This window comes from Oculina patagonica, chromosome 13 (assembly GCF_052425735.1).
Source record: "Oculina patagonica isolate OP01 chromosome 13, crgOcupat, whole genome shotgun sequence".
NCBI lineage: Eukaryota > Metazoa > Cnidaria > Anthozoa > Scleractinia > Oculinidae > Oculina > Oculina patagonica.
The window spans coordinates 15,626,845-15,642,689 of NC_135770.1; the positions used below are offsets into that span (position 1 = coordinate 15,626,845).

The 15,845-nt window shown below is 39.6% G+C and overlaps 1 protein-coding gene across 2 annotated transcripts; it reads right to left on the minus strand.

The window, feature by feature from the left end:
- Window positions 1-1,172: 1,172 nt before the first annotated feature.
- LOC144636654 (uncharacterized) lies at window positions 1,173-14,399 on the minus strand. 2 transcript variants are annotated; one of them, XM_078495845.1, is made up of 17 exons: window positions 13,947-14,399; window positions 13,413-13,840; window positions 10,495-12,058; window positions 9,880-10,075; window positions 9,396-9,484; window positions 8,291-8,545; window positions 7,780-7,967; window positions 6,871-7,013; window positions 6,012-6,114; window positions 5,162-5,636; window positions 4,781-4,921; window positions 3,886-4,092; window positions 3,271-3,357; window positions 2,914-3,018; window positions 2,471-2,614; window positions 2,271-2,324; window positions 1,173-1,684 (listed from the first exon to the last, which is right to left on the minus strand). In XM_078495845.1, the coding sequence occupies exons 2-17, from the start codon at window positions 13,793-13,795 to the stop codon at window positions 1,562-1,564; spliced, it is 4,257 nt and encodes a 1,418-aa protein (XP_078351971.1). In that variant the 5' UTR covers window positions 13,796-13,840; window positions 13,947-14,399; the 3' UTR covers window positions 1,173-1,561. The 2 variants fall into 2 exon arrangements, with proteins under 2 accessions (XP_078351971.1, XP_078351970.1); XM_078495844.1 differs by having other exon boundaries at window positions 4,781-4,927; window positions 13,947-14,398.
- Between the last annotated feature and the right edge of the window lie 1,446 nt (window positions 14,400-15,845).

Below are 15,845 nucleotides of genomic sequence, written 5' to 3' on the forward strand. Positions count from 1 at the left end.
TGTACATCGCCAATTTTCGTTTCCCATCAATTTCTGACTGTTTCAGTAAATTGAATCTTGAATCGTCTAGATTGGCAATCTCGAAGCACAGTACTTAGCCCAATACATGGAACTTTATCTACAAAGCTAAGAAGCAGTCAATATGCAAAGCAATTTAGTTCAACGCTACATGTTCAATATGCCAAGAAAAAAAATCATAACAGAAACAGCAACGTTTCAACAGACGAGAAACAACCCCCAAAACAAGAGCTTTACTTTACATGTAAAAAGATTCGCGAAAAACCTTAATTAACACTCACTACATCACTAGAAAATTAAAGGTGTCAACAGCGGAGAATTTTAAAAAAATTAATCGGGAGTTTATATGGAGACTTGTTTGCTCTCCATTGAGCATGTGGTAAGGCGAGGAAGCTTTAATGTAAGCGCATGCGTAACACGTTTAGGTCGGTAAATCTAACATGATGATGGATAGAAATGTGTAATTCTTTACCCTTAACTATAGGTTCAAAGGTACAATTGTCAAGCATTTGCCGCAAAAAGCTCAATTGGCAGCGACATATTTCTTCATTCGTTCGTTAACTGATGGCTATAAATTAGCTCCTGTCACTCACTCACTCCTTCATTTCTGTTCTTGTACACTCCAGTAAATTTACTAAATCAAATTTCCCGAAGGTGCAATTTTATTTAACAAAACTAATCTTTCTTGCCTGCCTCACAGATACGCCTTTCTTGATTCTTGAATGGAGGCTATTATTAACGGGCATTCGGTATTTTCATCTTGCCAATCAGTTATGTGGTTTAAACAAGACAGAAATGACATTTTGGTTGCAAATCGTTAGCGACAAATATGAAGTGCCCACAGTCACGGAATGTAATATTTGTGTTATTTCTCTTCACTATCTTTCTTTCAGTTCATAGCTTATCCTTATTGCTTGATATAAAAACAAACAGTAAACCAGCAATAACAAAATCACCAACATTCGCGGTATAGACAGACTTACGATCTTGTAAGCCACAGATGAGCGACCTGCGATATAAGCCAGTTGTCCACAATATTGATTGGGACCCAATTGAGCTTAGCAATATGCGGTAGAACTTCGCCGCCAATCCCAATATAACAGAACACTTCAGATTGCAAAAAACCGTTATAAATTTCCGATTACAAACAAACAGCCGCGACGGTTAGGAATTATACAGCACTTTGAAAGTCTTCAACACATGCTGACGTTTGCATTTTTGCTCATGCAGTTCGGCGATTACAGGAAAGCTTATCTTAAATTAACCAATTCCTTTTTTTTTCTGATCATGTTTTGTAAATAACTGACGATGCACAGCTTAAGACATTGAAACCCTCTGCACAATGCCGGATAATTATCAGTTGACAATCAGTTCACAAGTGTAAGAAAACTAGTGTTCTTTCTGGAACCAGCGCCTTGATGATCACGTTCTTAAATGGTGGATCTGAAGCTCGTGTAAACGAGAAGTCCTCGGCAACGTGCCGAATCTCTATCAGTTTGTTACTGAAGTGGAGCCAACAATCGCTTGAGATCTCAATGAAGCCTCATGCAAACGAGAAGCCCTCGGCACCATGTCGTATCGCGATCAGCAGTTTATCCTTGAGGTGTTTCTCCGAACTGTAACTGGTCAGTTTCAGCATGTTAAAACACGTGGATGCCATTGGAATCTGCCAAAAGATGATGAAAAGAAACAAACAGAACAATTGACTTCACACGAGTAAAAGAAGTAAAGTCCGTCCGTCCGTCCGTCAGTCAGTCAGTCAGTCAGTCAGTCAGTCAGTGTTACGAAAAATTGTGTTACGTTTTGACATCGTGCGTGACATTGCTTCTGGCATCATGGATTTTCTCAGAATATTTATTTTTAGATCTTGTATTGTGTCACGTGACCAGGACTGTGGAGAACTTTCGAGAAACGTTTTGTGAAGGGTGCGATATGTTGATGTTGATTAAAATGTTGTGTTCCCGAGAATCCTGCGTTCAGTTTCGTAAACGGTCACTTCACTAGACAGAACCATACGTAACAGTGAGTCAGTGAGTAGAGTCAGTCAGTCAGTCAGTGAGTCAGTCAGTGAGTCAGTGAGTCAGTCAGTGAGTCAGTGAGTCAGTGAGTCAGTCAGTCAGTCAGTCAGTCAGTCAGTCAGTCAGTCAGTCAGTCAGTCAGTCAGTCAGTCAGTCGGTTTAATGGTCAATCAGACAAATAACTATAAATGTCTTGACTGAAGATATTAGTATACTGTTAAAAGTACCACTTACTTTGTTTAGTCCTGCGATCTTTAAGATGGTGAATTTTGTTGGTCCTGACAAACCCTGGGAAAAAAAGGTTTCCCCCATCACAAAAGAGAACTGAAAGTTCAAACGATGAGTTTATAGAACATGAACATTATACCAAATGCCGAGCGAAGCAAATCTGTTTATTACTGGGTTCAGGAACTCAAAACGATTCATATTTATACCGTAAGAGCAGCAAAACCGCCCAGGGGAACACAAGGCGAGCCTGTGGAAAACTTCATCAGCAAAGCTTTTTCTTCCTCTTTTAGCTGCGACACGACATTCCAGAACCAATGGATGACATCATGTTCAGGCGAGAATCCCTCGTACTGCAAACGAAACAGGAATGAAAAACAAGATTACATACAATTCCAGAGAAAAAAAAAGCAGTGAAGATTCTTGAGGCAGATTTGGTTTCTCGACTGAATTATCGTAACGATGGAATTCTTCGGCCGAGTTTTCCTTTCTTGAAAAACCCTGCGAAAGAGACAGAGACGTTTAGCAGGGGAAAAATAGCAAGTGGTATCCAACCAGTATTTTGTCCAAATCAGTGTAACCTGAATTCAGTCCAAGTTTATTCATCAAATGTTTTTTTCGTACCAGGCCACAAGCAACAATAACAAATTACCACAGTATGTTTCTTCCAGTCATTCACATCAAGTTTAGACACTCCACCAATCAACAGTGAAAATTCATCAGCTGTAAACAACGACAGCAAATCACGAGGAATAACCTAAAATGAGAGAAAATATTATTGTACACACTGATTGATAGAATTTAATAAAACTATTTTACATACAAATTCTGCTTCTTTCGGAGACTTTCACACCCCTGTAAACTACATGTATATCGCATAGCGGCCGTGGACTGTGCACTGTGTTTAAGTGTTAGGATCTTGAATTACCTAGCAATGGGGAAAATTTATTTTGTTTATTTTCTCTTGTACTCGAAGAGTTTGATTCTTCCTTTCCTGACTAAAACTAACCTCATTAAGTCCCCCGGAGAATTCAGCGACTTCATCCTTTATGGATGTCTCCAGCTTAAACTGTGACACAAGTTTGATGTACTCTTCCTACGAGAAAAACATGCATGCAATTTTTTTATCTATAAACTACAAAATATCTTCCTTACAAAAAGTTATTCTCCGCCTTCTCGCCGAGTTTAACGTTGTTTGAGAGGACAACAGTGCCAACAAAATCATCAGGCATCAAATGAAGGCCATAACCACATTGATAAGGGCAAGGACCGGGAGGGTTGGGAGGGGGGTGATGACAATGGCCACTTATCAGTGTTTCAGATAAGAGAGGAGTCTCAGGTCAAAAACCGGTCAGCGACCTGGCACGACAAATTAATTGAAAACTTCTAATCATTTGTAGGAATTAGACACGTTGGCATTCCCTGTTGACACCTTGCCTTAAAATTTTCTCTGAAAACTGCTTGTACTTGACATTTTATAACGTAGGAGTACCAAAAGTTCTTAGTAAAATTCTTACCTAACTAAAGGGGAGAGAGGATTAGAGAGAGTGATAGTGCTCTCCGTAGTCTCCTCTCTGAGGTTGTTCGCGCGTAAGCCTGGAACATGTTATGTACGATCGCTTACCTTGTTGTCATCAGTGAGTTTCTTCTCGCTGTCATCAGTGAGGTCGATTGTGACAGGTTTTGAATTCCACGGGTTCAGTGCATCCACACTGAAGGGCAAATCCAGCTCATTGACGCTGTTTTCCTGCACCCAGATCACTGCATTCTTGTGGAGCTCATAGTCAAATGAAATCAGGTCATCTGGGTGGGATAATGGGATTCCAAGTATCTGAAATGTGACAAGAACCATGACTGAATATAGCCTGCAAATCAAGTGCCTGCAACACATTGGTACTCAGCAGATAGGAAAATAAAAACCATTAGTTTACATCCCGTACGGACGTTGTCTGCTGACATGCTGTGTTTGAAATAGCGTATCTTGGAGTTTTGCTTAAAAAGCATTGCATTCACAAAATAACTTTTAACGTGGTCCTTTTTAATCCAGAACAATGTACATGAAAACCCGTTTTCCTCTGAGACGCAGTGGTTCTGTTTTGCTACTACCCTGTACCTTTCAGTTTCTGGACGCGAATTGGTTTAAATGCTCCAAACCAGAAGTCCTATCGCACGTGGAAGCTCACGGTGTGTCACCATGTTACATGTACCTACCCGTATACCTGTCAACGGCTAGTTTTTCGTATATTTTATTGGGGGTATGTTTTTGGGGGAGGGGGCCGTGAGGTACAGGGGTATTGCTTTTCCGGAATGGGGTGGGAATGGGGTGGGGTATGCTACATGTGTATGTGCGTGTACCTGTACTTTCAATGGCCGGTTAATTAATTTCAGTTTAAATGCAAAATGAGCAAAACTCTGACTAGATTACTTATTTGGTTTTGCACAATGTAATACTTGCATGGTACTGCATTAAATAATAAATATTATAAATAAAAGACCAATAAACAAATATTGATATCAACCTGCTTTACGAGTGGTTTGGAGAGATGAAGATCTAAAAGCAAGTCCTGGCAAATGGCAAATCCTATCATGCGACCAATGAAGCGCAGCTGCTTGAGTTTTAAACGCAAAGACAGATTTGTAATGGCCTTCTCTCCACTGGCCTGTTCCTGATGAGAGAACCACCGGAGAAAAATACAACATTATTACTAAGTTATACCATCAAGGTGATGTGCATGAAATATCCACTTGACACCTTATAGTGTGTTACACATTATCTTAAGAGTGCTACTGTCTACTGTACGCTGCTTTATTAGCTATTAAATAAAGACAGAGAGGATGGAAAATTGGCCAAGAAATTAACAATGCAACCAGTGTATTTACAAATAGGTTATTTAACCCACCGTGCAAGATATCCATGTTTGCTGCTCTGATACAGATGCAATATTTTCATGATCAGCACTGCCGCTAGATGAGTTTTGTTCACCGGTCTCAGCTGAAAAACCTGTCTCACTGCTTTCTTCTGCTTGTGCCATATCTTCTTCTTGTACACTCCTTCCTAAATTACCCCCCTCCCCACTGGACTGGCTTGTATTATAACTCTCTGATGCATGCTGTGTGTCAGATGGCAGGCTGTTCACTGACTGATTCTCTTCACTGATTTGTTCACTTGAGTCACTATGACTGGTATTTGGTGCGGTTGCAGCAAGCTCTTCAGTCCGTGATAAAGCTGACATTAACTCTTCATCTGTGCACTCACTTGACACATGTTCTTCCTGTTTAATTGGTGTATCTTCCTGATTTACAGTGTTTGGTGAACAGTCCTGCAGTGTTTCTTTGTTCTTGGCAAATTTAGCAAAGTAAGCATTTGGCACTGGACTGTAAGAAAACAAGCAAACAAGTGAACAACCTGCAAAACAGAACCATCGCAAGGATAAAGTGCATATTAACCAAACATGACAGCTGTACAGGGAGAACAATAGACCAATTGGACCTCAAGTTCAGCAAGGTTCATGTACCTGAGTCGTACCTGTATAGCCTGCGAACAGGCTTTCCGAAGCGCTCGGGAAAAATGGAAAGCATGTTCCCAGGCTAGTACCTGTACAGACATGTAAGTACAGAGAGTTTTTGAGAGTTTCTGCTGAGAGCTGATATTCTTTCCATAAGGTTCTGAACACACTTAAAATCGAGTTGTAGAAACAAGAGACATTTTATGAAAAAGTACCATTACAAACAGCTAAGATAACACTTCACCTGTACTGAGCATCATCTGTGACTATAAAGAGGCCATGCTTGGGATCAATGACATCTTTACAGAAGCAAGCAAAGAATTCCCTTTTGGGACCAGTGCAGATTCCTTTATGAAAAGTCAAATAACAGAACACAATTAGGTCATAATTATCGGATGTTACAGGGTACTTGTTATATGTGGTTTTAAAAGGGGAGCCCATGCTAGTCCTACTATTCCATTACTAAAGAGATTGCACTGTGAGAGTTACAATCTACACTGCGTCTTCTCTAAGAACACAATGGACAATGACCCTGGCTAATGCTTGGACCAAGACCAGAGTCCAAGAGACAGAGTCCAACACACTAACCATTAGGCCACTCCAAGAATCAGGAATCTCCACTACCTGCAGTGTCACACGGGCCTGACAGGGTAAACAGGGCCTACACTTAAACTGTTATAGAGCTAAAATGAAACAGTTTACAGTGGTGTCAGAATTACATGCAAAGCACACGATTCATAAGGACTTGAAGGTCCACATGATCATCCTGTTTAAAATGGATACAGACTCCTCCTGATCCACTTATGACTCTGCCACTTGACTGACTGGATCTGCCCGAACATAACTGCTGCATGTACATGTACAAGTCACCATGCAAAAACTAAAAATTTGTACACACCTTAATTGTTAAATGACAATCAAACCCCTCTTTAGGGACACCCGCTTAATGTGAAACATTGTTATTATAATTAAATTATTATTTGGGATGGTGGTTTCAGTCTTAACATAATTTATACTTGTACATGTAGCTCATACATTGTTATAAGGAAACTTGGAGAGACTGACATTATGTGATAACAGAGTTTAACTGTAATTTAACCAACCAGGCTCATCCTTGAAAGTGACATGTAATGATCTGTTTCGCAGTGCATGTCCAAATGTTTTTCCCATCTGATTCATGGCACTGCCTAACACATTTTCTCTGTCGATGTTCAGAGTTAAACTTTCATGCATCCAGCTACTTGCTCTGAAATGTTGCAATAAATTCATGTTATTTTCAATAAGAGTAAAATCTCACATACATGTACTCGTACGTGTACATGAAGTAAAAACATCATTAATGTCAGCACTTATTTTCAGTGCCTTTTGCATGACATATCTAGGTTGCCCCAATAGTTGTCCAGCACCAGATATAAAAGATGCAGTATAGGAGAGTCAACTGTCTCAAGTCCAACACACCAATTAACCTTTAGACCACCATGTACAGCTATCGACTCACGTACAGTAAACATACAACCTGTACAATGTAGTAGTTTTTTTGTCTATTTTAGTTAATTTATTTTATGCTGTTATTATTTCTATTTATTTTGGCAAAATAAAATGGTTGTTGTTGTTACTGTATGTGCTATTGAGGAGGTTTGACAAAAGGCTTTGTACAGATGGGGAAGTAAAGTGTGTAAAGCGCAAATGAATGTTCAACTGTGACATTGCAAGGGGAGCAAAAAAGAGAGGGTGGGGAGGTGGGTAGAAGGGTTGACAGTAGCAGAGGGGCACAGTAGCATAAGGGATGGGTTATAGGAGGAGCAAAGAGGTACAAGAGTGGAGGGTAGTAACAAGAGCAGAGGGGTTGGATGGTAGTGAAAGAGGCAGAGCTGGGGGATTGCAGGAAGAGCTGCTGGCTGCTGCATGTACAGTTGTACATTGATAGATGCTATGTTGACTACTGCTAATTTGGTTAAATTAACGTGGATCTATTTACATGTTACGAAGTGTCTTTTAGATCCCAGACCAACCTGATTTGTGATAGCTTCCTGAGAAACCATCTTCTCTTGTTATCAAAATCCAGGATGGCTCTCCAAATGTGCTGCAGAAGGCCATAGTTGTTCTCATCAAGCATTTCAGGGTTTTGCCGAATAAAGTCATTGAAGACAGTGTAGTAGGCATCATGGTTTGCCAGAGAAACCAGCACATTCTTGACCACCTAGGGAAAAACTTGGCATTTGTACAGGTGTAGCAAGTTGTTTTGTCTTTGTTATCATTTCTGATAAATTTCATTTATCATTTCTGATAAATTTAACGTGTTTTGATATATCAAATTTTTTTAGGTTCCAGGAAAAGTTGGTATAATTATTATAGTGAAATGTTAAATTTTCCACCAGTGATGGTTGGCATATAAACCCCATGCTCCTTTCTATTTTTACTGGAACCTTTTACAGTTGTAGAAAGTTATTAGCAATATGCCCATTAAAAGATTTACATGTTCGCCATGATGGCGTGACATCAATCTACTAAAACTATGTGTACCTTGACAGTTCTCTTCTTTTCCAACTCACTTCTCGCTCTTCTCAACAATTTTCCCAACACAAACACCTGTTCAGGTTTAGGTTTCATTAGCGCTAGCACACAGCTCTCGTGAGCCTTGAAGTTAGCATACAGGAGTGGTGGCCACCCATATCTGTCAACACAATCAACCTGGTGTCCATAGTTAAGCAGTAGTTGAACGCACTGAGTGTCTCCTGACATGGAGGCCAGATGAAGGCTTGTAGTACCATGACTGTCCTGATAGGAAGAAAGCAGAACATGTAACAGATCTCAGACAAAATTCAAATCCTTATTCAATCCAAAAACTCTGACAATTAGTTTGTGTACATGTAGCTATTACATGTAATAAAATTTAATGTGTTTACCAGATTTTCAAACTTTAGTATTTAGGTGCCAAATTAAACAATATTAATAATTATTAAGACCATTGGCTATATCACTTCAGTTGGAATTCCTTGGTTTTCCATTAAGTGCAGTGTGATACATATTTACATGTACATGTCATTACAATGCAAAGTGCCCCAGGTGAGTGTTCAATGTTTCTTATATTCTTAATACTGGTACATGTTCAGTATAGTACAGTAGTGTTTGCAGACTGTCTATGTCAGTGAAGACAGTGAAGTTAACGAGGCAGTTGGTGACATGTGTACCAATGTTTTAAAACTGTACATTGTTACACATGTTCATGTCATATAGAGAGGTCAAGTTGCTAGAAAAGTGCAAGATCCTGTACTTGTACTGTAGTCTAAATAATTATTACATGTATATCTAACTACAAAAAAGAACCTTTATTTAGACATGGTGAGGATTAAAGCTATAAGCTATGCTTGTGGGGCTGTGTATTCCGATCAAATTGCAATTTGGAAGTGTTGTTTTTTTTTTTTTTGCGGAGGGAGGAAAACCAGAGAACCTGGAGAAAAACCCTCGGAGCAAGGACAAGAACCAACAACAAACTCAACCCACATGACGCAGAGTCCGGGAAATGAGCCCGGGTCACATTGGTGGGAGGCGAGCATTCTCACCACTGCGCCATTCCTGCTCCCCTCGGAATGAAAGCTACAATTTTTGTAACAAGGGTTACACTTACCACACATTTGATAGAAGCACCATTCTCCAACAGCAGCTTGACACATTCAGCATTCCCACTCTCACAAGCATACATCAATGGAGTGAAACCTGGCAAATGAATCAAGCAAACAAAACAAGGGTTATTAACAAAAGCAGCGAGCATTAAAAGCATGCTCAGGTAACCAATTCAAGAGTCAAAGCAACTGGAGGTACAAAAAACTAATATGCATTTAAATAATGCAGCATATCCCTCATGCGTGGGCATGACTGTGTGCTTTTGTTCCTGAAAACATTTGACTTCCAATAATTACTGCCCATCATTTATGAACATCTACATGTACCACTCTGTATACTTCAGTGTTGTTTGAAAATCATCATTAAAGTCATTAAGCCGCAAGATTGTAGCAGAGTTGTAGTTTGTAAAAACACTCAGATTAAGTGACCATGTTTTTAGAGTTGGTTCGTACATGTACAGGGTGTATGCCCTTGAAGTCATACTGTACCGTGATCATCAGGCTGGTCAGTTAGGAGTTTTGTCCTGTTCAGAAGCTCCTTGAGGCACTGTGAAGTGTCCTTGGTTGGTTCCCATGTGCCTTTAAAATGCGATGCGCACTCCACAGCATAATGCAGGATGTTTCCTCCATCATCAGTCTTACAAGCAAGCACATCTGCACCCATCTTCAGCAACACTTTGACACACTGTTGAATGACAACACATCAATATTCAGTTGTACATAATGTGGTAAAGCTGACAGGGGAAAATTTGACTCCTTTGTCATCAAACTACTGTCAATAAGGGTTTCTCTCATTTATTTTCAATAGTCAAAACTTGGTTTTACACGACTGTTCATGTACAGTACGTACATGTATTTAACTTTAAACAAGGTTTATTATACTTAGTAATGTGCAGTGTGACATTGTGTTACATTGCAGAAAGTAAAATTAATATACACTGTAAAATCAATGGCGAGCAGTGGTTTCCGTGGACCTATGCTCCATGGGGAGCGAAAGGGTCTAAGTCAGTAAAATCAATGTGTATAATTGTTACACTTTGTCTTTTTGAAATTACATGTACTGGTACATGTACTCAGTAACAAAACAATAATTATTTTGCCCACCTCATGTTGTCCAGCAAATACAGCTGCAAGCAAAGGTACAAAATGCCTGGCATCACTGTCTCCTAGCAGCTTAGTACAGAACTTCTTGTCTTTACTAAACAAAAGCTCCAAGCACTTTGCTCGGTCATGGCAATTCAAGCCATCTCTTGTTTCTCCGATGGCAAAGTGCAACAAGTTCATTTCTTGCAGATTCTTTGCCATACTCCTACTAATGTTCTTAATATTTGAGTGATTAAGCAGCAGCTGCACACATTCTGGATGCCCATCCAGAGCATAAGCAATAGCAGGAAGATGATAGCAATCCACAGCAGTCTGATCTGCACCATGATCAAGTAGAAGTTTCACTACTTCCACTTTACCTTCCAATGCGGCCAACTGCAAGGCAGTTCTCTTTCTGTAGCCAATCTCATAAACGCAATCAGGATCTTCTTTGATCAGCTTATTCACCAAAGGCACATCATTTTCAAGAACAGCAACATGAAGTGGTGGATGTCTGTTACACATGTCACTAGCTTCATCATTAACATCACTGTCTTCACTGTCATCCTCCATCTTTATTCGCCTCCATTTTGAGGCTTTCCTCTCCTTTTTCTTTTTCTTTCTTTTTCGTCGTTTTATAAAATGAGTGTCTTCATTATCGTTAGGAATATTCTTCTCACCATGTACTCCTTCATCCTGTTGTTTGCCTGTAAATGTGTCCAAAAGCTTAAGGAATTGTGAGGCACCATCAGAATTCATGCCCTCATCAGAAGATTCTCCATCATCGACTATAAAGTCTCTGTCATCATCATCCTCTTCAAGCTCGCTGCTGTGCTGTTCAAAGCATGCCGCAGCTTCTTTTAGAGGATCCTGGTCATCCTCTGAACTTGAAAAATCACTGCTTGAAGTTTCATCGCCGTCTCTCGACAACTGTTTCTTTTCATGTCTCTCTTTTGGATCAAGTTTTGCTTTTTGTCTTTTCTTCAATAAAGTGCTGAACATTTTTTTATGCTTGTTCTCCTGTTTCTGTGTGAGGTTTTGCAGTCGCCTTGATCGTGGCCTCAAAGAAGCAGATTTACATGGAGAATTCTTTGTCATTTCATTATCACTTTCATCACTTCTGTCGTTAAGATCTTTTGACTGAGTTTCCTGTTTTGCAGATTGACTGTCTTCGTCAGACTCACTACACTGAATAACTTTCCTTCTTTTTCTTCCTGTTTTGAGTTTAGGTGTGAACCTGTCATCTGGGTCACTAGAATTTGGATCATCAGCAATTGAAGTCACTTTCTGTTTTGATGTTTTTTTATTAACCACCTCAGACAAAGGAACATCATCACCATCATCATCGTCATCATCTGAGCTAACCACTGTTCTTTTCTTCTTGAGTCCTTCTTTGTTAACTCGTACACTGCAGACCCCAGAATCTTTCTTCTTGCTGTCACAACTACGGTCACTTTCTGTGCTAGACTCTGTATCGTCATCCTCCTCCTCCTCCTCATCATCATCATCATCATTGATGAAATCAGACATTCCACTGTCATCTGAGTCATAATAACCCTCTCCACGGCTGACATATGAAGAGCGCCTACATGTAAACACAGAAGACACCTTCTTAACTTCTTCTGTTAACCATGCTACATGTACACGTATAGAGCAAACATTTATGCATGCTGCCAATGCAATCAAGTTAGAAGTGCTACAGCTACATTATACCATAATTATGTTGTGGCTCAATTTTATCCTTGATTCAAATTTTATTTTTCTTTGCTTCAAACTCATAATCATACATGTACATTACCATAGCCAGAAACAAAGGAAAATAAAATTATTTTGAACCAAGGATAAAATTGAACCACAACATACATGTAAATGTGAATTGTAAATAAAAGGTGCAAATCAGGCAATTTAATCACTGTGGGAGGCAGTCACACGGTAATCTAATGGTTAGTGTGCTGAACTCTGGATTGAGTGGTCCAGGCAGAATTCTGATTGGATTTACTTTGTTGTGTTCTTGACAAGACAGTTTCCCACAAAGTGCCTCTCTCCACCCATGCATATAGTAGACAGCAAATTAAATGCTGCTTGTACAGTGTGTACATACACAAGTCAGCATCCTCACCATCCAGGACGGGAGGAGGGGGCTGTATGGGGTAGGGATAGGGGTGGGGAGGTGGTAGGAAAATACCCGTAGTCTCCACCGGCTACTGTGAGTATTGAGCTGCCTGCTTGTCGGTGATGTGGCATACTATGAAATGTGTTTTTCTTTAACAAAAACTTTAAGGTGGCTCATAGTAGTTAAGTCAGAATTAGACATGCCTTCTTTGGTGTCCAATCATGGCTATATCAATGATGCCTAGGAAAATTTTTCAGCACAAACTTATACTAGTTTTACCAAAACAAATCAAGGTAATTGAGACGTCAAAATTTGTTACCAGGGTAACACCAAATTAGTTCACTGATACCCTATTTTGGACCTTTTGAGGCTAATATCTAAAAAACTACTAAGGTGAAATTTCTTGCTTTTGATGTATTTTCATCTCACCGACAAAGTGAACATTTTTGCAAATTTTTAAAAAAATCCGTAAGCAGGCTTCAGAGCTTCGTTTTTTTTTCATAAATTTAAGGTGGCTCTGAATCCCACCTACAGATTTTTTTAAAAAATTGTTAGATTGTTTGTTTTGTCTGGTACACAAAAATATGAGAAACAAAAACTTTTACCGTCTAGTTTTTAAGTTATTTATAGCCTCACGGTGACTTCAACTTGTTCATTGGTAAAACCTTTACAAAGTTGTACTAAACGTTACACCTCAACATAATTGGTGTAGCTACAATATAATGCCAAAGACGGGAATATCTAAACCATTACGAGCCACGTCAAGTACAAACAGTTATTACTGTCACGCAATCTCTTCAATCACAAGATACTTGCATGTACTTACTCTCTCAGAAAGTTGTTCACCAGTCTTCTCGGCTTCAACGACTTTATTTTCTGCTGACTACTACGTCGTTTGTCTTTGGGTGACATGTCCTCTAGTAATTTTTCTCTGCTTGGCAAAGAGAATGATTGGGAAGATTTTCTCCGCAGCCTATCAGAGCTGCGGGGCGTCTGTGAGATACTGGGCGTTTTGTTCAATTGCTCGCTTCCACAGTCTTTATGTTCATTAGTTTCCTTGCTTGAGCTGTTTATTCGTTTCCTTGATGATCTTGTTTTAATTTTATCTTCATCTGAATCGGAAGATAAGCGTGATCTTTTCAAGCTCCGTCGCTTTTTAGCCGACAGACTCGGCGGTAGTTCACCTTCGTCCTCGCTCGAAGCTCCCATCCTTTGCTAGCTCTGTCAAAATATTTTCCTCAGTACATAACCAATCTGAAAATAAAACGATGCAGAAAACTGTAGTCGGTGTGCAAGGTTAGCAAACGCAGAGCACAAGCGTAATTTCAACAGACAATACAACATAATTTAGGTTTCTCACCTCGAAATTGTCACATGTTGCATTGCTCATCACAACAAAATGGCGATCGCCAAATCCAGAGCGGCAAGGGCCTCACTTGCTCTGAGTTAAAGTCTCTTCTCCTTTTTTAAAAGCTGAAGTGTTCTTTTTGCTACCATTCGGACATTTAAAGGACCAGCGAGAATCTCCAGCAAAACAAACGAAAACAAAAGCAATCAACACAAAAAGTCCGCGCGCTTTTTCTTTCCAACTTTCTAGTGCCCAGTAGCAAACGGTCCAACAGTTGGGATATTTTACGTCGTTTAGAAACACACGAACTGTCTAGTGATGGCCGGGTTACATAGGCCAGCTGGAAAATAAAAACTAGCTCTGGACCGGACTATAAACTATTTTTATTTAACTAGTAATTTATTAACAAACTTTTTTATTCCATTATTAACCGAAAATGTCATAAAATCTCCAATTTCTTGCATAGTGTTTGATTTTGCTGGGCTATTTCTTGTCGCTATATTCAGGAGTTTGCCCCCACAGCAAAGTTTGCGGAGTTTGACCCCGCAGACAAACAATCCTAGGTACGGCCCTGGCGACATACTCAGCACAGCATTCACGCAATAGTATTCAAATGACATGTCTTTGCCTAAAATTAACGGGCATTGTTGACAACCTCGTCCCCAGGGCGCTTTTAGGGACGGACCATTAGAAAAGTGATGGGGGGTGGGGGAAAAACCAAAAAAAAAATTCATGCAAGCCAAAATGGCAAGAAAAAAAAATCGTGCAAAGGGGAAGGCAAAGAAAAAAAAATCGTGCAGAAGGAAAAGTCCTATTAATACCTGAAAATACCTGCCATCATTTAAATTTTCTGAGGGAGCATGCCCCCACACCCCCCGTAGATGGATTGTGATCATAACATTCCTTTAGCTCGTCTCTCTCTAGCCTGCGTAGATTGCTTGCTAGTTAACTCATTTCTCAAACAGATTGCAAACATGAATGGTACGATATACAGTGGTCTTAGTTTATGTTGTCAATTCGGGTCAAATAGGATTTCTGCAGTAATTATTTATGAGTTTCTATTACGTATAGTTTTAGTTTTTGCATATGTTTATGTCTAAGTTTTCCCACGGACTTTTCACAGAAATATATAAAAAACACAAATCTATTATACGAAGTGATTGAGAAATTCATCCTGCTTTAGTGTGTTAAGAAACGAAAAAAGATGTGTAAGAAACTACATATAGAATTACAGTGTCCATTAGGGGCAATTATGGTGGCGTATGATTGGGATCGCACTTTAAAAGCTGATATCAATTCAAAAACCTCTAATCCATTTTATATAATAACCTGAATTATACGCGCATTTTGATTGGTTCTTACTTATGATCTATCAGAGTACAGACGCATAGATGACGTCACGCGGTGGTGTGACTCGCGCGCGTGATCAGAGTTCATTGTTCTAAATCAGAGTTTTATTATATAAAACAAATAGATTCAATTTTGCCGTGGGTCTGTTCAGTTATAGATCACAGAAGACGTCAAAATGTGGTAAGAACAACAGTAACCCACTCGCCTAGCGGCTCGTGGGCCACTTTTTTGTTCTTACCACATTTTGACGTCATCTGTGATCTATAACTGAACAGACGCACGGCAAAATGGAATCTATTTGTTAAACAGACAATCAAACAGACTTTTTTCCTTATTACCGGTAACAATTTTTTGTAGAAAGGGGTGGATCCCCGGGTTGGATCATGTAATTTCCAACCCTCGCCCAGGGGTGGGTGTTTTGAGCTAGAAGGAAGGGGTGGGTCTCCACCTTTTTCAATTGCATCGCCCTTTGACCACCCCCCCCCCCCCCTCGGTTCTTATTGACAGTCCCTAAAGGATGAAGTCAATGAACAACAGCATTTTTAAAATATTTAAAAAATA